Source organism: Nesoenas mayeri, assembly GCF_963082525.1.
Source record: "Nesoenas mayeri genome assembly, chromosome: 4".
Lineage (NCBI taxonomy): Eukaryota > Metazoa > Chordata > Aves > Columbiformes > Columbidae > Nesoenas > Nesoenas mayeri.
The window spans coordinates 34433-60049 of record NC_137540.1 but is presented as its reverse complement, the minus strand read 5'-3'; the positions used below and the strand labels follow the sequence as shown (position 1 = coordinate 60049).

The window sequence follows — 25617 nt, the reverse complement described above, 5'->3', positions numbered from 1 at the left end:
GAATGCGGCTGCCGCAGCAGGCAGCCGGCCCGCGCCGGGCAGGGACAGCGGGGGGATTGTAGTGCTCGCCCGGGGTCCGCTCTGCTGGAGGAGATCTCCCCTGCTTCCTGGCCCAGGTGGTCGGGGAACTGGGCAGCTTGTTTTCCCCTGATCAAGGATGTTTTTCACTCCATGAGAAACCCTGGTTTTGGTTTAACTCCAAGTCCATCCAGTCCAGCATGGGGCAGGGGACGCTGCCTGAAAAGCTGCCCGTCTTCCTCCCGCTTCGGTCGGTGCTTTCCTGCTCTCTGGTGGCGCGATGTCTGCCCTCACCTCTGTTGACCTCTGCTCCCAATTTATTTGGGAAAAAAAGCATTGTTTATAAATGCTGAATGTCCTTCCCTTGGTATCAACGGGGCTGGGAGGGCGGCAGAAGTGGCCCAGAGCTTGAGCTGGCCGCTGTTTGGGAATTCACCTTGTTTGTTCTGGTTTTTGGGTGATGCTGTGTGCTTCCTTCACGAGAAAATTCCCCACAGCAGACCAGGCTCTTTCTTTCAAAGCCAGCAGAATGACTTATACCAACACCTTAGTTTCTTGGTTTACACACGCGGAGTCTTGCTCCTTAAAATAAAGGCACCTTAAGGCCTGACTTCGAGAGATGCTTCGCTCCTGTGTCTCCGTTCAGGTGCCAGACGCAGCGTGGACTGAGGGCTCCATTTCGGACGGCTGAGTTAGTGTGTTTGGCCCACCCTGCGTGAGGCACAAGTCAGTCGGGACAGAGGAACTGTGATGGGTTTTCTGGCAGATTTCCTTTATGAAAAGAAAGCAAGCTGATTCGAGGTCACACTTCTTCGTTCAACAATGCTTTTGTGTCTCTCTTTTGTGCATCCTGGGTTTCATTTCCTGTCCTGTTTCTTTTCCTCCTCAGTTTATGGATCGTCTGAAGCTGCTCTTGATGCCTCTGAAACACCAACCCGACTTCATCTACCTGCGCCACGTCCCGCTGCGCAGGGTCCACCTCTTCACCTTCCTGCAGGTGGTGTGCCTGGCCCTGCTCTGGATCCTCAAGTCCACCGTGGCTGCCATCATCTTCCCTGTCATGGTATGTGACGTGCTCCTTCGCCTTCCCCACGCCGCAGACCCTCCCAAACGGCCGCATCCCTCACAACATTGGCAACGTGGCCGCTGTTACGGAAATCCTTTGGAGGGAAACAAACCTGGAAAGTTGATTTTTTTCTAGAAAGGTGTACATAATTTTTGACAGTTCTGGCTGCCACGGTCAGGTTTGCTGTGTTTGCTGCTTTCTCCTTGAGCTGCACGAATGAATGAGAGGTGCGTGCTTTGCTTTTTTAATCCACACTCATTACTGTACCGAAAACGTCCCCCTTGCTTTTAAGAACGCAAATCACCAAAACCAGAATGAGACTCACTGCTAAGGGCCCATCAGATGGATGGAGGTTATTAGCTAAACCAAGAGAAAAAAACGAATGTCTTTTTCCTTAAACTTTAGTAAAAAGACAACACAGTTGTTTCATAAGGTTTCACTTCTGAGGATGCTGTATAGGTTTGTAGGATGCGTGTCCTCTTTCTAATAATGCGTATGAGTCGCGTTGAAACTTATTTTGGTATTGAATGACAAAATGTTCATCACGTTTAATGGTGCAAACCAAGGGAAGGTGCAGTCCAGATGTAACTGCATCTGGTGACAAAACCTCAGTTGTTTACCCTGGTGAACTTGTTTGTAGGAAAAGCACTTTTAGTACTGACGTAATTCATAATGGGTTAATCACAGGCACCTACATGGCATCTTTTCTCCACCTGAGTCATTTCTGACTTCTGTAATCATGTCTTAAGTTGCACCAGTCAAAGTTTGAGATCCATTCCTGGGAATCATTTGTGCCATTGATCGTCGTTGCTCAGCACAAACTCTTCACCTTAGGGGCAGTTTCTTAATAGCCAAGTAGAGCTTTCCGTCTGTCGGCGTTCCCGTTGGTCAAGCGCAGCTGTGGTCTGAGTGCATGTCTGAGGGTCGTGATAAACCCGCTGTAGACAGGAACACTTCCTTCGGGCACGTCCCTTGTTTTTCTCCCAGCACCTTCAGTGCAGCCCCAGAAAAAGCTTTTCCTCCACTTTCACAGTAAAGTTGACTCTGCAAACTCTGAGGATGCAGTTTGGCCCTTGTCTGATTTGTAAAGAGTTCTTACGTCTGGGAAAACGGTGAGAAAAAAGTAAAGAGAATTTCTGGGACTGATGTTGTAAACCTGGGTATGTGGACTGAATCCAAAAAGAGATGAAAATACCCATCTTTTGTCTCTTCAGTTTGTTATTTTGCCTGATGCCTGGGAGGTGGATGTTAGAGGTGTCCTTTGTCTCTACAGGACCAGTTAGTGATTACGTACTTTTGGTTTTTTGTACATTACTCCTGTTTATTCTGACACAAAATAGTCCCAGTTCAGATTTTCAATCTGATGGAGATATCCTAGGTGTTCACCTTGTTCTGCATATGTTAATTCACAACCAGAATTAAAGCGTTTGGGTCCAGATATCATCAACAGGAATGTCTGGAGTGTCCACAACTCGAGATGGATTAGACTGACAGACCCCCGTGCCGTTTCAGATCCTGGCCCTCGTGGCAGTCAGAAAGGCCATGGACTACCTCTTCTCACAGCACGACCTGAGCTTCCTTGACGACGTCATTCCAGAAAAGGACAAGAAAAAGAAAGAGGATGAGAAGAAGAAGAAAAAGAAGAAGGGCAGTGTGGACAGTGACAATGACGATGTAAGGACCTTTCTGCTCTCATCATATGGCTTGTTTCTAGCTAGTTAATGCTGGGTGATGGTCCGTGTCCTCTCCAGCTCTGAGCGGGGGTTTTCCAGCCTCTTTTGAAGCCAACCCCCTCGGTCTTTTGCTGCTACAGCAAACTGGCCCCATCCAAAACTTCTTTTTGCGTTGCCTTCCCTTTCCAGGCGCCACCAGCCTGCAGTAGGTGGTACTCGCACTGCCGAGGAAGAAATCGCACTTTCCACGAGCACTAGGTACCTGCTGAGATGTCACACCCCGCTAGAATGCCTTCTGTCACCCTGCCCTGTCGTCTTTCCCTCGTCCTCCTTTCTCTCCCGCATCATCGTCTTTTATATTTTAGGAGGAGAATGGTTTTCACGAGGAGCTGTGTTACTGCTCACTGTATTCTGGGTTTCTTTTTTGCCTTTCTTTTTTAATTGCTTCTTTTAAAAACACAAAAAGATGTGACTTGTCGTATCGCAGGGAAGACTGTTTGCTGTTGATAATACTCATGACCATAACATTTTATAAGCGTACGTGCCCTTCTGCAGGGTACTCTCTGGTCCTACCTCAGGTTGCAGCATGTCCTAAAATAGCGGCTAGACCAGATCCCCATGCCTTAGACTATTCTACTTTTTGTTGTATATATCATATGCAGAAATATAGTCCTGCTGCCTTTCAACGTTCTCCTGCCCAGGCCTGACCTGAACTCAAATCCTATAAATTTGCAGTGATGTGCTAAATCTATAGCAGTTGACACAGTAAGTGTGAACTGCCTTCGGAGAGCTGTCTGCTTCAGTCAGCGCCGCCTTTTGCTCCAGCTGGATGACAATGTGAAGAAGGAGCTGGGCTTTACTGATTTTAGGCTACATGGAGAGGACTGAGCACAGTGTCGCTTGTTCTGCTTGTCTGTCTGTCCAGGGTTAACCAAGAAGGGCTTTTCCTGTGAGGCAGACAGAGGTAAGATCACCTGGAACTGGGGAAAAAAGGAAACAAAACCCCACATTTCAACATGTCTGGGAGAAGAAAGGCAGCAGGACAAGTCAGGCGGCCCTTTCTCGAGCACCCGTGCCCCGGTCACGGACCCGCAGCGGCCGCGTTTTGGCCGCTGCTCTGGTTCAGTCTGGCAGAACAGTAGCAACACCAGTTGCTGGTCCATTTGCTCCATGGCTTACCTAGAATCACAGAATCATTTTGGTTGCAAGAGACGCTCAAGATCATCGAGTCCAACCATTAACCCAGCCCTGGCACTAACCCGTGATACCTCTGCACATCCGTGTTAGAGGAAACAACGTCCGGCTGTGCGGATGAGAAAATACAGAAAGGTCTTTCTCTGAGGAATCCATGCTGTATGAAGTAGAGCACGTACACCGCGACACAAAGCCAGGACTTTCCTAGGTGAGAGCGCAGGGATGTAGGTTGTAGCCCGGATCCATGCCTTAGTAAGTCAGGCTGAATCCCAGCTCAGAGGAATTAACTCTTATTTCAGACAGCAGACTCCATTTCCCGTCATTCCCCAGCACCTGGGAGGCCGAGGCCGAGGCCAAGGCCAAGGCCAGGGCTTTCCTTCAGCAGGTACCTTTGTACAAAAGTGAAATGCCCCACTAGCAAATAGTCAACAATGGTTCCACTCCATCCCTTCCTCCTGACTGGTTTGATTCCAGCAGCGTTACATCCTAAGCCGTGACTCCTGTATCTCTGCTGTGTTTTAAGCTACTGCTTCTCTTCTCAGGCTTTTAATGAATTTCAGGTACAGTACTTGATCTAACGGGTAAGAGAATTTCTGCAAAATGTCAGTTCTTAACTCATCCTGGTTTTTTTCAGCACTTGCTTTTACCAGCTTCCTGAACGTGAAGCGCTCGGCCTTGCTGGTTTGATCCCTTTCACCCCTTCCCTTCCAGAAACGCGCCCCCGGCAGCCGGTGCCGCGGGGGCGGGCGGGCAGGACGCGGACGGCGCAGCCAGGAGCGTCGCTGGGCGATGCGGGGACGGGCCAGCGTGGCACAGCCCGGCCCTGGCGCTAGTTCGGGCTCGCTTAAAGCTCTCACTGGGGGCTCGCCAGCCATCGGGGCAGCGATGCGGGACCTGCGGAGATTTTCTATAGGCCACCAGTTCTCCCTCCGACTTGTCTTTATGCAACCAGTTGCTGCATTTGCCTAATGAAAAATCGAGTGCTTTGGTTTCCTCTCTGATTTTATGTCCAAAATAAATGGTCCAAGAAAGGCCAGACGATTTATATATATATATATATATTTTTTTTAAATATATTTAAATATATATATTTATATATTTAAATATATATATATATATTTATATATATATATTTTTCTTTTTTTTTAAATCATGGCCTGGTATATTCAATTTAAAAGGTGGAAGCGGTATATAATAGTCTCTTCTTCCGTTTGGGGCATTTTGACCAGCTGCGGGTACTTTCCGTGTCTCTGTTCATTTTACATGGTGGGCTGTAAATGTGATAAGAGCATCAGAGTTGCTGTTGCGCAGATCCGTCACGTTCATTTATTAGCCCTGCAGCGGGTACATTGGAGGGGTTACCCAGGTCTTGTGCTCTGCTTAACACAGAGTCCCAAACGGATTTTGGGGTGGTTTTATTGCCTATGTGGTTTTCTACTGAATCTTCTTTATTTAAGCTATGCTTATCCCTCAGCCGCATGAAAGTACTTCTGAGGAAACGTTTTGCTGTTGGAATATGAAACATTGCTCTGGTTATGGTAAAAAATAATGAGAAACGAGTAACGGTCGTGCAGCCGAGTCCCGCCGAGCCGAGCCGGGCCGGGCGGCGTCAAGAGCCGGCGGCAGAGGAGCTGTCGGGGAGGGCGGAGGGGAAGGTGAAACCCCCCCGAGATGGCTGTTTCGGTGTGAAGGACGAGGGGGCGCAGGGGAGCCGGCGGAAATCTGCAGGAAACCGGCCGGACCGTGCTTGCTTTTTCCCTACATCTTTTTCTCATTCCTACAGAAGCTAAATGAAGGATAATTTGCATTTGTAGGAGACAATAAGAGAGAGAGCAGTGAACATATTCTAAGACGTTTTGCACGTTTCTTTCACAGTCTGACTGCCCCTACCCAGAAAAAGTCCCAAGTATTAAAATACCAATGGACATCATGGAGCAGGAACCTTTCCTAAGTGATAGCAAACCTGCCGACAGTGAGTAGAACCAACCTCTTGCATGCCTGCTTGACTCTGACTTACAGTACAAATAGAAATACATATATCTATATTTATATATATTTTTTTTAGAGCATTGATTTTTAAAAAAGCTTTCCTATTACTTGAGAAGTACGTGTTCTTGTTTTCCTCTTTCTTAACTTCCCAGGCTTCTGATTTATGACAAATAATGGGTTTGTGTTTTTTTTCTTGGCTTGTTACAAAATAGATGTTGTTCCTTCTGGTGCCTCCAGCCTAAACGCCTTTATCCGGCTGCTAACGGGTCTCTGGTCGCTCCCCCTCTCCTCCTCTCTCTTCCCATGTCGTGTGAGCTGCGCTGATGCTGTGGTTTATTTTTCCCCTGAGCCTGGCGTTCTGGATTTGCAGCATGTCTACACTGCATTGCTGTCCCGTTACGTTCGTCTCCTTAGGTGCCAAGCCGTTGTACAAATCAGTGCTTTAAAGAGTAATTAAGTGTGTCATTAATCAGCATTGCACACTAAGCTGACAAGCAGTGATCAGTTGACCACTAACATATTTCCCTTCTTAGGTGATTTGCTTTTGTGCTTTTCTGTTTCTTTTTAATTTCTTAACTTTAATATCCATAATTGATTATTATAACCTTCATTTTCGGTAGTTTTCACTTCTCGTGTTATAGTCTTTTAAGAGAGGAATCAAGATTAACGATTGACCTGAATTTTTTGGCTTTTGCGCTGTTTTTCAATGCTGTGAGCAGCGTGTCCCATCTGGAGACGAATGCGCTGCCTCGGCCCCGACCGGAGGGGGTGGTACCGACTCAGTGCTGCGGCAACGCTGCTGCCGAGATCTATAGGAACGTAGTTTAGATCCCTCAACTGTAATTTAAGTACTGACGTTTAAGTCCCTTGCCTTTTGGGTGCATTTAGATATATTTGACAATCCTAGGCTGGTTTCTGTGGTTTGTAGATAAAGGAACACTTAGAGGCTGGCACTATGAAACAAAGCCGGAGACAAAGAAGAGATTCCCTCGCTATTTAGATATTCTCGATGTTTTACTGATGAGGAAACGGAGTGAAGTCAACCTCAGATAACCACACAAATCCTCCTCATTTTTGTGTGAAAATCCCCTGATGTGCTAGAAACAAATTACATCCTCGATGCTGTTACGTGGGTTTTTGTGGTCAGGTGCGTAGTTTCCAACGTCCCTAAGGCCGAGTAATTAGAAATTAAGTTAGTTCTTGTGCCACGAGCCCGTTGGAATGCCCTTTCAGACACCACGGGGTAGATCACCCATGAGCTGAGCAGTAGCTTCTGGGCATATTTGTACATTTCAGAAATTGATTTGCTGCCTTTTATTTAGAAACATGGCAAAAAATAAATCAGGCTCCTTTACTAGAAAAAGTAGCTGGAATCTGCTCTGCAATTCCAAGTAAATTCATAATAATGGTACTACCATCCTGTACTTAAACATATTTTGCATGTCCTGAGTGCTCGCAAACACTGGAGCAGCCGAGGCAGAGGTGGATTCCAACCCAGCTGTTTCTTGATCCGAACACCAAATAGGTTTTCAGTCCTGAGCTTTTCTTCAGCATTGGCCAGAGCAGGGGGTTGTGACCCATAACCGAGCGTGCGGGGCGAGTGCCCGCGGGCAGCAGGCTGCCTGTCCTCACACCAGCGCCGGGGTGTGAGGAGCGCGGCGTCTCTGTGGAGGTAGGTGAACGGTAAGTATCCTAAAGGTGGTGAAGGTCTTGGGAAAAGAGTCTTTTTGGTCCCGTTGGCAGTTCAAGGGTTCTTATCTCAAAGGAGACATGTAAATTCAGTCTTTTTATGTACAAGCTGTGAAATTCGTCTGACAGGCAGTCAGCATTAGAAGGTGTTGCCCAATACATCAGAATTTGCTGGGGAAGCCGAGGCTTGAGATGCCATCAGTGCTGCGGGCAGTGACCAACAGGGCTTTGTTCCCTCCCCAACAGGAGAAAAATCACCAACATTCCTTGAACGCCATACGTCGTGCTGATACGATTCCTTTCCTTCAGTCATACGCCATGCCAAGGTAAGAACCCATAATATATATATTAAAATTATATATAAAATTTGTAATGATTCCTCTAAAGCATCTCAGCTACCCCTCAGTATACCGAAGGTCAATGGGGCAAAGCTGCTGTCCCCCATAGGAAGCTTCCAGGGCGCCTGGGGAGGATTCCCCACCGAGGGGTGCGGTGTGCCAGGGTCACCAACGCGGCCTTGGGAGCGGCGTGGGGAGCCCGGGGACACCGCAGTGTTCCACCAGCTCCCCTATTGGTGTCTTGTTTGGGGTGTAAAGCAGAAGAAAGATGTGGAACGACTGTAAGGAGTCTAGAAAACACATCTACAGGGGAAAAACAAATGGACTGGGATTGTTCAGCTTTTAAAAAGAAAAAGAGATAGTAAGAGAAAATTACTATTACAGTTACCTTGGGTCATGTAACAGGGTGTTGCAAGAAGGAAGTAATCTGGTTTCCCATATCCATGGCAGTTAATAGAGTAAATAATGACCTTAAATTGCAGCAAGGGAGAGTTTACTAAGAACGTGTGAGCGCTCCGCTGTGGCTCAGCCCCTCGGGGCCGCTGCGCCGCGCAGCGCCGGGGCCGGGCCGGGGCGGCCGTCTGAGTGTCGAACGCGCATCCGCACGTCCAGGTGTTGGACAGTGTGTGAAATGCATCTCCGTGGGTGTAACCAGGGTACTCCCAAGACAGTTAGCGAGTGCGGCCGCAGCTTGGCGTGAAGCACGAGGGCTGGGTGCGTGGAGCACCTCGGTCACTGAGGGGGTGGTTTTTCTCTTGTGGGCTGTAGATTTGGGGGAACCGCTCCCGGGGGCTGGGCTGGCAGAATGCCCGCGGGCACGGCGGTGTCGAGAATCGCGAGGAAGGCGCCCGCCCTCACCTTGTCTCCCTTTTCTTCGCAGCCCTCCACGAACTCCAGTCAAAGTCGTGCCTCAAATTAGAATAGAACTTGAGCCTGAAGACAATGTTTTTTTCTGGAGGAGCAAGGGAACAGAAACTACTTTGTAATTTGTCTGTCTGTTCAGTCTTTTCTGGGATTTTTATTTCTTTGTCACTAGCCAAACATTAAAACGCTGTAATGCTCTCTGCTTCCCACCGGCATAGGTCACGAGGCACCACCGCGCTCCCCGCAGCGCCGCGCTCGCCCCCTCGCCCCGTCCCCCCGCGCTGACCAGGACGCGTCTTTGCCTTCTCTGCCGCTGCTCTTTCGCTGTCCAGCAGGGGCAGAGGTGTTAAGGATGTAACGTAGGAGCGTCACCGTAGTTGTGTAACTGTGTTTGTTTGCCTGAACAAAACTGACCTCCAGGCTAGTGCAACGTCTTTCTGACACTGCTCAAAGATGCTGGAAAGTGCTGCTAATACTAATTTGCTCTTAAAGCCTGTACTTGTAGTTAACACGAGAAGGAAAAGGAAAAGGTACTTCACTCCCAGCAAAGACAAACTGTTTCCATCGTCGTAGCATGTGTTTTGAAATGTCCCTTTCCTATGCAATTTTTTTTAAAGAAACACTTTAATGGACTTAATCTGTCAGGTACATGGAAGAGTGTTATTTTCCTAGATTATTTTGTTTAAATTATGGGGGCCTAACCTACAACTTTTTTTTTGTCAATTTTTTTAACCTTTTTTTTAATTACTGTAAAGAAGAAATGAATTTTTCCTGCAGCAGGAAACATATAGTTATGAGTAGTTCTACCTCTTATTTCTAGACGCCAGGCTTTCTGTAAAAATGTATTGTACAATATATAATGTGATTTTTACAAGAAAAACAAACCAGAACAAACACCACCACACCACAATCTCCAGGACATGGCACAGGGCTGGATCAGTTTGATTAGCACCTTCTGCTCTGAAGCGTCTGTTCTCCTTAGGGTTATGGACGGTTGTTTTTTTATAAATAACCTAGCGTTGCTATGAAGGAGACAGATTGTAACTTAAATCTCTTGCGATCTAGGAAGAGTCTTAAATGTAATGGTGGTGAGCAAAGCACTGACCGGCTGAGGATGCCAGTGGACAGATGCTGATTGTACTCACATCGATTTGCTACGCGGCATAGTTAGAATTCTCTGTTTTGACACGTCCGTGTGTGCGCGTCTGTGTGCGTGTGGGCGCGCGAGGGCCCCGCTGCGGGGAGCGCCGAGGTGACCCAGGAGGTCTGTCCCGGCGCCCGGAGCGGTGAGGCTCACCCATCAGAGCTCTTTACCGTCATCTGCAGGATTTGCCCTAAATCTTGAGTGCTCGGCACTAGACCTGTTTCCCGTGCAAGGTCAGTACCAAGCAGGCTGGGCATGGCCATGCACAGGCTTTTGGTTTTATACCAGATGCGCTAAACTCACCCTGTGAGACGTGATTTTCTTTCTGCGGCATGTACACGTTACGTACTGGCCTGTGCATATAAACATGCATCTGGGAAATTGGCCTTCCCCAAGACATTGCTTTGATGGGGCATGAGGATTACGTGTAAAACACTGTAAAGGCTTCATCAGAAAAAAAGAGGGGGGAAAAAATAAAAGTCCAGCTGTAAGGGCTAATTCCCCAATGGGGAAAATTTCCCCCCGAGCACCGGCACCTTGCCGCAGCTTCCGATGCTGCAAAACCAAAGTCTGTGTTGATTAAGGAAACAGAATTTCTTGATGTACTGAGACCTTATATGCCAAATTCAGCATCTGCTCACTACTAACAGCCCTGTCAGCAACTGGAGCTGCAGAGCAGGCTGTTCTTTCTGTTCCCTGGCGTACTGTAGGAGCTCCTGCCCACTCTCACTACAGTGCGCAGGTTTAAAGATGGGCAGGTAGTTTTAGTCTGACCTCCTGCAAGCGGTCACTGCTGCGTAAAGATGGAGTTGAAGAGGCACCTACACAGCACCCACACGTGCACACACGTCCCTACATTCCCCAGTGACTCGTTACCGAGGGATCTCAATCTGTGCATACACAAAACGTGCGTGGACTGGAAGCGTGAACATGGTGATGGGCACCGGAGCGAGCGCGGCTTCTCCTCTCTGCTGCCTCGGGGATCGGCATCCCGGGAACACGGCCCTGACCGCTTGGGAAAGGCTGGGACAGCATGAGAAGTGACCAGAAGAGGCTCTGGGATCCCGCCTGCGAGCCGGGGGACAGATCACCTGCGGAGTGCAATGCCAGCGTAAAGGGTTTGCGCTCCTCGGTGAGCATCAGCCCCTGACTGCCGAAGGGAGGCCGACTCGCCTGTCACCTGCGGAGTACATGAGCGCCTTGTATGTTTTGCCCTGAGCTTTTATTTGTAGGAATCCAAATAACTGACAAAGGAGAGGTCACAACAGACGAGCAGGGAGCGCGGGCTGTTCTGCGGGAGCGCCGGCCGGGTTCCGTCCGCTCTCACCTGCTGGTTCGTCTCCACAAAAACGAGGTCTTCCACTTTCAACCATGGTAAATGTACTTGAAATGTATTGACTGCTGATCTAGACCTTTCTCTCTTTATTTTTTTCGTTTAACCTGAGCGAGCTGTGGTACAGAGGCTAGTGTTGCTGAGGTGACGGGACAAAGATTTCGGTAGCTTTTAATGGAAAAATGCAGAACGCTGGAGACAGGAGCTGGAATTCTTTCCTTTCCTGGCCCCTGACAATAGTGCTTCATTGGTGGTTGTGTCTCCTTTTTTGGTTTTTCCTTTAAAATTACAAAAAAGCCGCAGACAACACAAAGATGTTAAGCAGGATCTCTGCTGGCATCAGAGGGCGGGCAGGGAGAGGGGCTGGAGCCGCCGCACGGGGAGTCTCACTGCACTTAGACCTTTGGTGAGAAAACTCACGCTCATTTTGAACCAGAGCTGGGTGTTCTGGGGCAGGCGCTTCTGGGAATGTGTGTGGACTCTGAAATCAGGGGAAGGTGTAGGGAAATGATGTTCCCGGGGCAGAAGAGCGGGGTCGTGCCCCTGCGTCACCCCTGAAAGGCACCGAGCAGCGGCCGGCGTGTCCCCATGGCGCGGTGGCCCTGCCCCGCGGCACGGTGGCCCTGCCCTGCGGCGCGGTGGCCCTGGGGTGGCCCTGCCCCGCGGCCCCGCTCACTCGCCCTTGCGGCCCCGCTCGCTGCTTCTTTGCATCCATTACTGGGCTTTTTAATAAACACGCACTTTCAGATAGTTTTATTATTGTTTTTAATTCTCTTGAGTCTCTATTTGCTTTGGAGGAAAGAATTAAAAAATAGTGTAAAATGAAGTGGATCAAGATGGTGGAACAAAAAGGAAAAAAAGCAGAAACATTTCAATATATTAAAATGATTTTTTTTTCCCGGTAATATAAAACGTGAAATTCCTTATAACATTATAGTATTTTACGGTTTTATGGAGCTTTCTATTGTGACTTTTATGGAATCAAAAGATGAAGATGATGAGATATTTTAGCATTTCTATTTTTCAAAATTAAATGTATACTGAAAATAAAGTAACTTTATGCATTTATGGGAGAGTGTGTGTGTTTGTTTTCCCTGGTTAGTCGTGTTTGGATTAAGATTCCGTGTCGCTGTTGTGTAGTTGCCAGTCCAAGGGAAGACGCGGCAGCTCCGCGCACGGGCGTGGGGAAGGTGTTCGGAGGGCTCGGGCGGGATGTGCGGTAGAAAGGGGAGTTTTCGTGGTACAAGTGCCTTCTCCTGAGGTAAGATATTGAAGCTTTTTGGGAGTGAAGTACGATTGTTCACGAATAAAGGTGGGCAAGCCCTGCCGGTGACAGAAATGGGTTATTTTGAGCTGAGTTCTTAGTGAGGAACGCGGGCCGTGTGCCGCGGCGGCGATGGCCGCGCTGGAGCGGCCGCAGGTGCCGCCTGTCCCGCCGGGCTGGCGCCGTTCCGGCAGCACCGAGCTCGGCGCTCCTAGCCTGGCACCAAAGCCGTTCATGGTCCACGTCTTTCCCATCTTGTCAGAGCGGAAAGTGTTTTGTGGGTGATGCTCAGACCGGACATTTTGGGGACTCTGCTACATTTTGAGTAGCTACTTCTTGGCCAGGGTAACAAGATTGTCACCTGTGGAAATTACTCAACCTGTTGCAGCTGCTGAAGCCCCAGGGCTTGGGCTGAGTGGCCTGAAATTCACCTGTGGGCAGCTCCTCTCGCCCTTAAATTGCTGCCCCTCCGCCCCCCCGCCCCGGCTGGGAGATTCTGCTGAGCTTTGAGTGTCAGGCGCGGAGGAAAACCCTTGCGGCTGGTTTTGGGAGCACACGGCGCGCAGCACAGCGGGAAGGTAGCGGTGTGGGCCTGGGTGCGCGGGGTGGGTGGCGGGTCCGGGTGGCCGGGGGGGCCGCCTGCGGCACCGAGGGCCGGGCGGGTCCTCGGGAACGCCAGCAGCCCGGCGGTTCTCTGGGGCAGGGCGCGGCCAGCACACAAGCAACGCTGCCACCCCTTTGGAAATGCTGGTCTGGATTTAGTCACTGATTTTTTTTAAACCAAAGAAAAGGACAGAAGTTGGTCACCTTACTCATTTCTGTACTTGGTTAACGTGTTCTGCAGAAGTAAATCCCTTGCCCAGGTGCCGGGCGCCTGGCAGGGAGGTGGGAAGTGCCGTGTTTGGTGCTGCAGGCAAGCCACGGCAGCTCTGGGGAGTTCTTTCCCGTTTTTAGGAAACCCTACCCTGCTGTTTGTCAATTAATTAACACTTATGCACTTTGATCCCTGCAGGACCCCGGGAGCCCCTCGCACGGACCGTCGTTATCAGAAAGGTAAATGCCAGGAGCTGCTCTGTCAGGTGGCTTTAGTGCCCGGAGCAGTTTATGGGACACCCTTCCCATAGCAGCTTTTCCCTGGTTGGAAACTATTACCAGTGTTGCTCCCACCATGCTGCTGCGCCTGCAATGTATTGCTGCTTAACTATTGCTGCAACAGCTCTGCAATTAGTGCGAAGAGCCATTTGGCAGCTCGAGACAGCTGTGGTGGGGAGCGGCATCTGCCTTGCAGAAGTGTTTGAGGTGGGAGGGGAGGTTTGTCCATTTTAGTTGCATTGCCTGATGCATCCTCACCCCTGTCTGACTTCACAAGGTGCCGTGCAGGAAGGTGCTGGGGTGAGGATTGCCAGGCCGGTTTGCATCCTCGTGTTTTGGTGATCAGCAGACAGCCGGGACTTGGCGTGTTCTTCCAAGTGTTTCACAATGAGGAAACGAGTTATAGAGCTGCTGAGAAAAACTCAGGAGGCAGAACCAGCCTGTGCCGAGGCTGCGCACAGCGGCTGCGGCAGCTCCGAGGGCAGGAGGAGGGAGACCGGTAAGCACGTTGGAAAAACAAACAAACAACAAACCAACACCCACAATGCGGTGGAGGGTGAAAAATGGCAGCAGTTTCTGGCCGGGTTGGCAGAGGGCTGGATGGGAATGTCTCAGGGTGCTTGGCTGGATGGGAGCGTCTCGAGGTGCTTGGCTGGATGGGAGCGTCTCGGGGTGCTTGGCTGGATGGGAACGTCTCGGGGTGCTTGGCTGGATGGGGAACGTCTTGGGGTGCTTTGCTGGATGTGGAACGTCGTGGGGGTGCTTGGCTGGATGGGGAATGTCTCGGGGTGCTTTGCTGGATGAGGAACGTCTCGGGGTGCTTTGCTTTGCTGGATGGGGAACATCGTGAGCGTGCTTGGCTGGATGGGGAACGTCTCGGGGTTCTTGGCTGGATGGGAACGTCTCGGGTGCTTTGCTGTCCAAGTCCCTGCCCGCAGGTTGCACTGGCCCCCCAGGCCTTCTCAGAGGTCAACCAGTTTTAATAGGAATGGTTGTTTTGTTCTGTTTTCCCTGCGCGAGCGGTGGCAGCCGCAGCGGCTCTGCTGCCGGGGGCGTTTCCCGCGCGCCGCCCGCGCCTCCCACGCCGCACCCCGCGTTCCCTGCTGTTTGTTTCGCTTTCCGCTGCCATGTGTAGCTCCTCCTTCCCAAAAAGGTGGAGGCTCCCAGGCGGGGTTCTGGTGCAAAGCAAGTGGGACGTGTCCTGCGCACCGGGCTGCGGTGGAAAGAGCTGCTGGCTCCGTGGGGACGGTCCGGAGGTATTTTGGAGAAGTGGCCCATTTCTAAAACGAATTCCTTAATAATGGATGCAATATTTTTAATGGCACGGTGTGATCGCTTGTCTAATTAGTTGGCCGGGAGGAAGGTGTGGCAGAATTAGGTTTTCCGTACATAATTAAGGGTAGCGGGAGCCCAGCACCAGTGCCGATCACCGCGGAGGGCAGAGCACGTGTGACGGCCCCGAGCCCCGTGCCAGGTCAGCAGCGCTTCTCACAGGCTTTTAGAATGGGAATCCGTGGGGCATGGGTGGGGTTTGCGGGTCAGCCGCGTCCCAGGTGTCTTCGCTCGGGACACAGGGCCCTACCAGTCCACTGGACCAGCATGTGGGCAGGCGTGAGGCATTTCTGTCCCTGTGTTTTGTGCGTGTTGAGTCTGCCTGTGGTCCCAGAAGATAAGCCGGGGGGTTGCTTTTTGTCTCTGTTTCAGCTGTTCTGTCCCTGCTTGGTTTGGGGCGCAGGGCTTGGGAAGGGTTGCTCTCAGGCGAGACAGTAGCAAACATCTAAACAAAACTATGCCCTTTGACTTCACCTTCTAATTACTGACAAGGCTTAATTCTTTGCTAAGCTCCCACAAGCCAGAAGGATGGGACATCACAGCAGAAAGTGATGCCTACTCCAAACTCCAAAAAATACTTTGTGTGCAGAGCAAATCCCGCGCCAGAAGTTTTGAGCCGTGAGCTGGAGGGGGTTACGACACAGGCTGCGCCGGGGAGGGCCCGGGCTGCCTTCCCGCTCCCCACAGCGCTGAGGCTTCCGGGGTTAGGAAGTGCCCTGGGGTGCAGCAGCGCACTTCTCACCCCAAAAGCTGCTATGAGGGTACGTAGCTTTTGTTTGTTTGTTTGTCTGATATCGGCACATTTCCTGGAAACAGGCTCGGGGCAGAGGAGACGTTCTGGGCTCGTTTCATCGTGTTTCTCCACTTCTTGGAAACGCAGAAGGTCGCATCCTGAATTTGACAGATGCCACTGTAAGGGAGTGGAGGCTCAGAGACTTGGTGGCTGGTGGAGACGCGAGTGCTTGTCGGGGGCGGTGGGACAGACCTGTGCCCAGCCGGACCCGTGGCCGCGGACGTGACCATGGCTGGTGCCAGGGACCTTGAGCCAAGAGCTGCTGTCTTGGGCACCACCAGGAACGAGAAGCTGAAATAGAAACACATCTCTATATATCCACAAACAAGGGAGAATTTGCTGGCCATGTGAGCTGTATGAATGAGATGCAGGTCTGTCACCACAACTGAAATTATAAAAACAAACAAGCAAACAGGTTTAATTATTTTGGAAAGCAAGTACTAGAAGCGCGCCGTGCCGTGGTGGCGGGGGCTGAGCTGCTGCCTCGGTGCCTGGTGTCGCCGTTAGGGCGCCGCGGCGCGGCAGCGCAGGTGAGTGACGGGTGTTGGAGATGCTGCACTCGCAAAGCGTGTTTCACACCTGGGTGCTGAAACTGAAGAGTTTCTCCTGCCCAGTAACACACTCCCTGCTCAAAAAATAGAAGATATCTTATTTTTCCACTTCAAAATGCAGTCTGTATCTGAGTGTGGCCTCGTGATATTTCTAGCAGGGTTCTGGGGTCTCGGGGACCCCAACTTGCACTGTCCTTAGGTCAAGTTTACTAGCAAAGATAACGGTGGCCAGAGAGAGGGTGGAGAGAACACTCCACGTGTACCTTTTCCCGATTTTAAGGGTTCCTGTCACCTCGGAGCAGGGGCTCTTTCCGGAGGTGAGGCTGCCGGTGTCACAGCTGCCGGGGGTCCGGCGGTGACCGGCGGCCCGGGTGCCATCCCTGCGTCCTTCAAACCAAAGCCAGGCGAGTCCACCCCGTGTCTCCCATCCTGGGGAAAATGAGCAGAGACCTAGAGGCTGCTGGTGCTCTCTGGTACACAGAGTAACCCAAGTGAACTGGGGTTGCTGCTCGTTTTCAGCATGTATCCTGTTCAAGCTTATATAGATTAATTTCCACTCAAACATCAAATAGAGAAGGTTTTAGCTACGCAGGCTCGTGCCGGGATGGACGTGTTGGGAGAAGGAAACAGAGGCGGAGGTGCCTTGGTGTGGGCCGTGAGGCTCCAGCGGGCTGTGGGTATGACAGACGCGCTGTGTCAGGCGGTCGATGTGCTCTGTAATTAGTGCAGAATTTCTGAACGAAACCAGCCTGCTGCCGGGAGCAGCTGTGCCGTGAGACCTGGCTTTTGGTTGCTTCGTGACCAGCGGTATTGCGTGGGTGACATTGAGTTTGCTTTATCCTGCGTCGCATTTGGGGCTTTTTTCCTTTTTCCTTAAGATCCCCTGCTCATCCCAACCCAGCCCTTCGGGGCGCTGCCCGGATAGCCAGCCAGGCCTGTGGGTGCAGGGTCATTGCCGGGAGCATCCCCCGGTGCCAAAGAGCCGTTAATTGCAGGTGGTCAGTGTTGGTTGTGCCCCTTGGTAGCTGCGGTGCTCCTGGCACAGGAGCGTTGTCCCCCCGGAGCTGCTTCCCGAGCTGGGTCTGGTGACTGCAAAGTCATTACTCTGGGTTCTTGATTAGTTTTAACATCAGCTCACCCCAATTCTGCGCATTATTCCTCTGCCCCTTGCAGAGTTTCCCATTTCGGAGGGAGTCTCTCTGCCCTGTTGGTAAGAAAATTGCACCTTCTGTATCCATTTATTTAGTTTGTTGTTTTGGAGCAGATCTGAATGCGGATGCCGTCTGTACAGTAATTTCCTTAGGCCACCGCTTCAGATCACCTGGGTTTTCTTGCTGGAGCGCCCACTGTTCAGTCTCCGGTTTGTCTCTGCTGAGCTGCCCAGGCTCGGAGGCCTCGGGGGGCTTCGCTTTGCCTGGCGCCGCAGAAGCTGGTAGTGGAAAACGTCGAGAGGCTTCACCATCCCTTTCTAATACCACGGAGCTGGTGCCAAGACTGCAGAATTTGATATCAGGACAGTTTTCTGTCGCTTTCCGGGAGGACAGGTGCCATCTGCTGAGCATCGTCTCTGGGGGCTCAGGGCGGCTGGCTGGGCGGCCTCTCCCATGCGCCCCGAAGCGCGGCGGGTGCTCGGCGGGGCTCGGCTCAGCCCACCCTGCGCACACAGCAGGGCTGTGGGGGTTCCGCCCTGGCAGGGGCGCTGGGCTTGGGGCGGGGGGCAGTGAAGTCGGGGTGCACTGCTGCCACACAGGTGCGCGGAGGTCCCACCGCGGGTGAATATCCAAATACCCGCAGAGAGCATCCTCTTTGTGGCCACTCGATGGGTGGTTTGGGTTTTGTTTGGTTAGCTGTTCAGACAGTTCCCAGGATGAGCGCTGGCACCCATCGTCCTGCCTGCAGAGCCGGGGCTGCGCCCCTTCCCCGCCCACCCCAGGGATGCCCCAGCCCCGTGCTTGTCCCCCTCCAACCTCCCCACCCTGCCCCAGTGGGATGAAGGAAAAACCCTTTCCAGCAGCAACGACGGTGCTTGTTTCAGGCTTTATTGCAGCTGCAGGCATATGTGGTCCCTGTTTCTGCTGGACAGGCGGGACCCGCGAGCTCGGTGGCACCTTCCTCTCCCGGTGCGAGGCAAAGCAGCCGTCTGCCAGGCGTGCCCTCGGTGCTCCTTCGCACGTCCCGCTTCCCTGCGCGCCCTGCAGAGCTCAGCCCGGGCGGTGGCCGGGACCCTTTCCCCCGAACCGCCCCCTCCATCCCTGCACCACTGGAGGGGCGCTGCCCGCTCCTGCCGTGCCAGACCCCCCCGGCCGCTCACCTCGGGGCGCTCACACCAGCAGGCAGGAGCCGCCCTTGCACGTGTTGCCCAGCGCCGCGCTCACCTGCAAGAGAGGGGGAAGGAGCCGAGGGGCACGGGTTTGCCATGGGCACGGCACGGGTTTGCCATGGGCACGGCACGGCAACGAGGGGCGGGGGCTTTACCTTGGAGGTGCAGTAGAGGGGGGGCGAGGTGGCGGGGCAGCAGGTGGAGGCGAATTCTGCTCGCTGCTCCACCAGCAGCCCCAGCTGCTCGGGGCTGGCGTCCGGTGTCGTGCGCATCAAGCTCTCCCGCAGCCTGCGGTGTGGGGCGCGGGGGCGTTAGCACGGACCCGGGGACGTGAAATCCCCAGGCCATGTTTTGCGGGGGCAGGATCACACAGAGCAAGGCTGGGCACCGCGCAAGGGATTTGTGATGTGGTTCCCTGTGCTCTGCTGCGATTTAGGCTTTGATGGAGACCTTGCTCGAAACAGTCAGCGGGCGACTCTGCCTCTCTCCCAGCAGATGCTCTGTTTGTGTATCCCTTGCGTTGGCTAAATTTGGTCTGTAGCTGCCGATGCACAGCCACAGAGGGGCAGTTCTGGGGGGAAAAGTCTTACTTCTTCTTGAAGTCAAGGAAGTTTAGCTTGTTGTACTCCCCGCAGAGCTGGTTGGCCTTTTCCAGGAAGGGAGGCAGCTCTCCATCCATCTGCTGGCGCTGCGTGGCAGAGGAAGATGGCTCTAACCACGGACTAAACCTGGGCAGAGGGGCTTGGGGATGGAGAGCTGGTCACCTTGCTGTCAAGGCAGGCGGGGACATCCTTGGCGGAGCAGCACTCCCTGATGACCTTCTCGGAGGCGTCATACAGCTTGCCGAGGAAGATGTCGGGGACGCTGGTGTGCCTCCGCCTCAGCTCGAACAGGTACCTGGGGTGGAGCGGGGAAAACGAGGCACCGTACAGGTTTTTATAATAATTATTGCAATTATTACTATAATATATAATATATCATAATAACGTAATTATTGTAATAATTTTTCTGATAATAAAACCAGATAACCAGGAGCAGGGGAGTGCGCCGGCTGCAGCGGTACCGCCGGGGTCTCACCTCTTGACGTGGCGGGCCCCGTCCTCCCCGCACAGCTGCTTGTTCGTCGGCTTCGGTGGCTGCGGCAGCCCGGGGGCAGGTGCGGGTTGCAGGGCAGAGATGCAGAAGTAGTTGCTGATGATGTTTTTCCCCTGGCAGCAGTCAGCCAGCCTCCCGTCTCGGGCTGACAGCACGCTGCAGATTTTGGCGGTGTGCTCCGATAACTGCGCGAAGGGGAGGAGAGGGTGCGTGGAGTCAGGCTGTGGGGTCCTGCCACCCCCTCAGCAGGATAGGATTCGCTTCCTCTGCCCCTGCTGTGACTCTGGAGGTGCTTTTTAGGGTTGGCTCCTGGCTCTCCTACCTTCTTCTGCATGCAGTCCTCAGCCACCGAGTCACAGCACTGGGAAAACACCTCAGCAGCGTCTTCTGCCAGAGGGGAGAGATCCTCAAACGAAGCACCGGGCGTCTTCTGTGCGAGCATGGCCAGGTAGCTGGGCAGGCACAGGTGTACAAGGGGCTCAGGGAGCTCAGCTCCTCCCTTGCCCTATCACCAGGTCACAGAGGGGATTTTGCCAGGGAGCGTGCAGGAGGGACGCGATGAGGACTCACAGGGCTGCCTTTGCATCTCTGCTGTATGCAGAGAATTCCTATGGGATGCTACAGCCAGCTTGTTTTTATATCTTAGTTAAAAATCGGCTTTGTGAACGCTTCCTGCGTGATGCATTCACAGCTTGAAATAGGAAAGATCTCCCAGCCCAAGCCATGTTAAAGGAGAGAAAAGGCCATTTTCCCCTTTTACCTGAAGGTGACTTTGTCCTTCCCGTATGCCATGAAGCGGGAGCAAACTCGGTTTGACATCAGGGTGAGGAGGGAGAGGTTTTTCCTCTCCAGTTTCTGCCGCGGAAGGAAGACGCAGGTGTCCTCCCAGGGGAACGCAAGCGCTGTGCCCACAGCTCTCCTGGAGCCATCGGTGTGCCGCTCACCCTGCTTCCCACACAGTGGGGACGGGGACGAGCCCGGCGGCTCCGAGGGACCTCACCTCCTTCAGGAAGCAGACAGTGGGCGTGGGGGAGATGCAGCAGGTGGAGACCATGGAGAGGAAGGTTCTGGTAGAGCCCAGGAGCACTGGCAGGGGTGCCTGGCTGTAGCTGCTCGCGTATTCGTACAGAAACCTGCAGCAGAGGTGGGTTGGAGAGAGCCAGTGCCGCTGGACCGGGCGCTGGGGTGCAGGAGAGGTGGGGTTTGGGGGGTCAGGGCTGTGCTGGGGATGTGAGCCTCTCCAGGCGTCTCCCTGTGCTGCCAGCTTAGTGCACCAAGCCGTGGAGCGGGCTGACAGCACCGCTTGTCCCTTATTGCTCTCTACAACTGTCTGGAAGGAGGCTGTAGCATGGAGGGTGTTGGTCTCTTCTGCCAAGTAACAAGCGGTAGGATGAGAGGAAATGGCCGCAAGTTGTGCCAGGGGAGGTTTATATTGGATATTAGGAAAAAATTCTTCATGGAAGGGCCTGTCGGGCATTGGAACAAGCTGCCCAGGGTGGTGGTGGAGCCACCATCCCTGGAGGGGTTGGACAGACTTGTAGAAGTGGTGCTTAGGGACATGACTTAGTGCCACTGTTGGGGTAATGGTTGGACTCAGTGGTCTTGAGGGTCTCTTCCAACCAAAATGATGATTCTGTGATTTGGTAAAATCCTGTCCTTGGGGTCTGTGCAAATGCAGGATATCCCCATCTTTCATTCCAATGCACTGGTAGCCCCACGACTGAGTTGTCCGTGGGTGCCGAGAGCCGTGGCAGTGATTGCCGCTGCCCGGGAGAGGTTTGCTCGGTGGGTACCAGACGCCGCCAGTGCTGGCATGCGCCCAGGCTCCACACGGCATTATCACAGAGAGGCTGGAGTAAGAAGGGACCTCTAGAGACCATCTAGTCCAACCCCCTGCTAAAGCAGGTTCGCCAGAGCCGATCACACAGTTGGGTCCAGGCGGGTTTGAATGTCTCCAGAGAACGTCTGCACAACCTCTCTGGGCAGCCTGGTCCGGGCTCTGGCACCCTCACGGTAAGCAAGTTTCTCCTTGAAACCTCCTGTGTTTCAGTCTGTGCCCGTTGCCCCTCATCCTGTCATGGGGCACCACTGAACAGAGTCTGGTCCATCCTCTTGACACCCACCCTTGAGATATTTATAACCGTTGATAAGAGCCCTCTCAGCTTCTCTTCTCCAGCTGAACAGCCTCAGCTCTCTCAGTCTCTCCTCATAAGAAAGATGCTCCAGACCCCTCAGCATCTTTGTAGCCTGCCGCTGTACTCTCCAGTAATTCCTTATCCTTCTTAAACCGGGGAGCCCAGAACTGGACACAGCGTTATCAGTGACACTGAGTGCTGTCCCCAGCCTGGCTTACCTGTCCGCAAAGTCCTTGGGGTCCTTCTTGAAGGCCTGGCAGATCTCCTCGTTGGAGGGCTGGAGGTATTTGGGCACGGGCTGGGGCGGGTGCCGCAGGGCGGCCAGACACAGCTTCCGCTCCAGCCCCTCGTGGGAGCAGCACTCGGCCGTGCCGGGGTGCGCCGGGAAGGGCGACCGGCTGCTGCAGGATTTGGCTGACAGAGCCGAGGACTGCGGGGAAGGGAAGGAGGTTACGTGCAAGGGGGTGTGCTGTGTGCACGTCCCCTCCCCGCCTTGGTTTTGGGGTCCGGTGCCTGGTTTGGGTCAGCCTCACCCCAGCGTCGTAGCAGGAGGGGTCGGTGCCTTCGGCACAGCAGGTTTCGGCCAGAGAGACGATTTCATGGACGAGGTGGTTGATCTCCTCGAAGGTGGCATTGGAGTATTTCCTGCTGTTGGCGATGATGGTCCTGGGAGTGTGAGGAAGGAGGCAATGAGCCCGGGGAATTGTAGAATCACAGAGTAGTTTGGCTTGGAAGGCATTTCCAGAGCTCATCTAGTCCAACCCCGCTGCCACGAGCAGGGACGCCTTCAACCGGATCAGGTGGCTCTCTCAAAGCAAAAACCACACCACAGCATCGTTCTGTTAAAATGAGGTTTAACGGCGCCAGCAGAGAGGAGCAGCTGCGAGCAACGGCAGCGTGTTCCCTGGACGGCGCAGCCGGAGCGCCCGGCGGGTCTGCCGGGCTGCCCTCGCGACGGCACCGGCTCTGCTGCGGCTTCTCCTTGTTTAGGCACCTAATTGGTTTTGAGGACTCCAACCGCAAAGCAGACTTCTCTCCTGTAGGCAGGCCTGTTTAGAGCACTTGGGGTCCTCGTTTGCAGGGAGTGCAAATCTTCCCCTTTCTAAGATAACTTTTATTTACTTTTTTTTTTGGTCTTGACTTTTGCACAGAGCACCCTGGGAAGGCAAATACAGCAGGAGGTACCTACAGGGTTCGAAATTGGTCCTTCCCCAGGGTCTTGAACTCCTGGCAGACTTTGTCCCGGACATAAGCCCTACCTGTAAGAGCAGAAAGAGGAGGATTTGTGGCTCGGCTTACCAGGCGCAGCCGGCGGTGCCCGGGGAGCCGCGGCCGGGGCGCTGTGCCTGCGTTTCCCCACGCCTGCTGGCTCTTTCCCGTTTCCCAGGAGAGCCAATTCGTTTTCCCGGTGTTACAGCTCGGGCTGGTTCAGGTTGGGGAGCACTACTAGAAGGGGTAGGAAAATGGGGTAGCAAATTGGCAACCCAACAAAAGCCACTAAACCAGCACTGCTTTGCTTAATCGACTCTACCGTGGAAAATAACTTGCATCTTTCTCTTTTTGCCAGAGAAAATGATCATTTATGGACCAGCCAGTTCTCACTTGTCCCCTATTTTGCTCTTGCTTTCCACTTCTCTCCTGGGCAGCAGCAGCGTGGGAATAAGGGTTGCAACACCACCATAAGCCATGGTCAAAATGCCGACAGGCTCTCCCTTTATTCACTGCAGAGATGCTGTTGTTGTTTGCTTTGTTTTGTTTCAATGCAGTGGCTTCTTTTCTCAAGCCAGACTCGTTGCGGTCCCGGGAAGGTACTGGTGCTGTGCTGGAAACCAGCAGAGGCTGCGGGCGCTGGAGGAGCATCCGGTACCTGAGCTGCTGCTCCAGCTCTGCAGCCAGAGCGGGGGTGCGGAGGAAAAAACCCTATGGCGACAGGTAAAACATCAGGCGCGTTCCCCCTTGTCCAAATGCATAATTTTGTGAGTTTGAAACAAGCACTGTTGGTTTTTTGGGGAGGGTTTGCAGACTGTAGCGGCTGGGAGGCCTGTGGAGATGTGACTCTGGTGCTCAGGACATCTCCAGCGGCTCTTTCATCCCAGGGAAAACACTGTTTATTTTTGCTGCAGACCACATTGGTTAGACTTTGGTACAGGCAGGGTAGATACTGATACCCGTATTTACTGGTATCGCATTGCGGAACAGGGTCGTTTCCCAAAACCGCGGGGTTATGTGCTGCCACACCAGCCAAAGGTCACGTTGCTTCTGGACGCGGCTCTGAGCAAACTGAGCTGGGTGAAGATGTCCCTGCTCCGAGCAGGGGAGGACTGGGTGACCTCTGGAGTCACTTCCAACCCCAACTGTTCCATGATTCTATGATTGCTTTGATGGGAAAGAAAGAATAAGGGGGCTTCTGCAAGGCAGGTGCCCCAGGGAAAAGGGGGAATCCACGGTAAAAGGTAATTTGCTTTCCTCAGAGGACCAGAGCCTGTTAGTCCTGCTTTAAGTGCCACCATGTCGCATGTCTTTTCATTTTCATAAAGCAGTATGGGAGAAATAAGTTTGAGAGGTTCTTTTGGCAGGTGGAGGATTCCCTATGGGGCTGTGAGGGAGACACGAGGTTGCACAGAACATGTTTTTAGATGAAGGGTGGCTTTTACAGTGGGATAGTGCTTCTGAAAGGGGTCATAAAATCTCATTTTCCCTTGAAAATGTAATAAATCAGGCCCTGCCACACTGTCCTCTTCTCCTCTCTGCACCCCCAACCACAGTCCAGCCTCTTCCCCTCCCCGCTCCTCCAGCGTCACCAGAAAGGGGTGTCCCGGGTACCGAAACGTCACCCCACGCCTCCACTTGTCCATTTCTCGTTCCTGCCCAGCAATTCGGCCGTGGGCTGAGAAGTGGGGAGGTGGCTGGGAGCCGACAGACCCCAACCTCGTGCCCTCATCTCCAGGGGAGAGCAAAGCCCCGTTCACTTGGCGGTGGGGTGGAAAACCCCATTTTGAGTTTTCTGACGTTAACGTGCGCGGTGTCGTGGGGCCCATTTAGTAATTAGTGATACCGTGCGGTGCTGTATCGGTCAGAACCGGGTCTCGGGGAGGGACGCCCGCGATAAACGCCCTTACCTCGGTGCTCGGCGCGCGCGGCGGCGAGGAGCAGCAGCAGCAGGGTGACAGCTGCCCGCATGGTGCGGCTGGTTTTCCTCCTGCCTCCCAAAAACCGTGCTGGGAAACCCCTCTCGGCATTTATATGAAGGAACTGCCGATTGCCAGATAAATGATTAATCCCGGCAGCGGGGCAGAGGGTGAGCATCCTTGGCCTGCCTGCTGTTATCTGGGTGCCAGAGCCTCCAAAGTCAGCCCGATTTTAATCATTAACCTGGCAAAACGGGAGCGCATTGCACTGGGAGCTCAGGCAGGGTTTTTCTGCCTGTGATGGGTTTAATGTGAATGGCAAGAGGAGGTGGGCTGGGCGCAGCGTCCCCGTGCATCACACAGGTGCCATGTCGCGTGCTGCTGGGCGAGAAATGGCCCTGGCAGCCCGTGTGAGGGAGCAGGCGGCACTGCTGGGTGCCGTTTGGGTGCCGTTTGGGTGCCTGCGTGCCAAGCGCCCCTGTGGTGGCCACTGGGAGGTGGTTAGGTGGGGACAGCCTCTCCACCGTGCAGGGTCAGGGTGACTCCCACCCGAAATGACCCACGGCTGGATGTCGAGCACACGTGTGCCCCAAGGTTTG

General features: G+C 53.1%; 2 protein-coding genes across 2 annotated transcripts in view; one reads left to right on the top strand and one right to left on the bottom strand.

Annotated features, from left to right (window-relative positions):
* The window catches only part of SLC4A4 (solute carrier family 4 member 4), a gene marked incomplete at its 3' end in the record, with an annotated part of 130191 nt that extends 122272 nt beyond the window's left edge, over window positions 1-7919 (top strand). The window contains exons 21-24 of the mRNA XM_080344071.1: window positions 908-1081; window positions 2597-2758; window positions 5827-5923; window positions 7876-7919. Coding sequence (XP_080200197.1) covers window positions 908-1081; window positions 2597-2758; window positions 5827-5923; window positions 7876-7919 — 477 coding nt within the window. The remainder of the gene's footprint in view (window positions 1-907; window positions 1082-2596; window positions 2759-5826; window positions 5924-7875) is intronic.
* Window positions 7920-18661: 10742 nt separating this feature from the next.
* On the bottom strand, window positions 18662-25196 carry GC (GC vitamin D binding protein; the record flags this gene model as incomplete). The annotated part of the gene is made up of 12 exons (XM_080343311.1): window positions 18662-18715; window positions 18792-18948; window positions 19251-19348; window positions 19425-19557; window positions 19738-19940; window positions 20078-20207; window positions 20516-20610; window positions 20756-20888; window positions 22109-22320; window positions 22424-22556; window positions 23080-23149; window positions 25010-25196. The coding sequence occupies 12 exons, from the start codon at window positions 25194-25196 to the stop codon at window positions 18662-18664; spliced, it is 1605 nt and encodes a 534-aa protein (XP_080199437.1).
* Window positions 25197-25617: the final 421 nt, after the last annotated feature.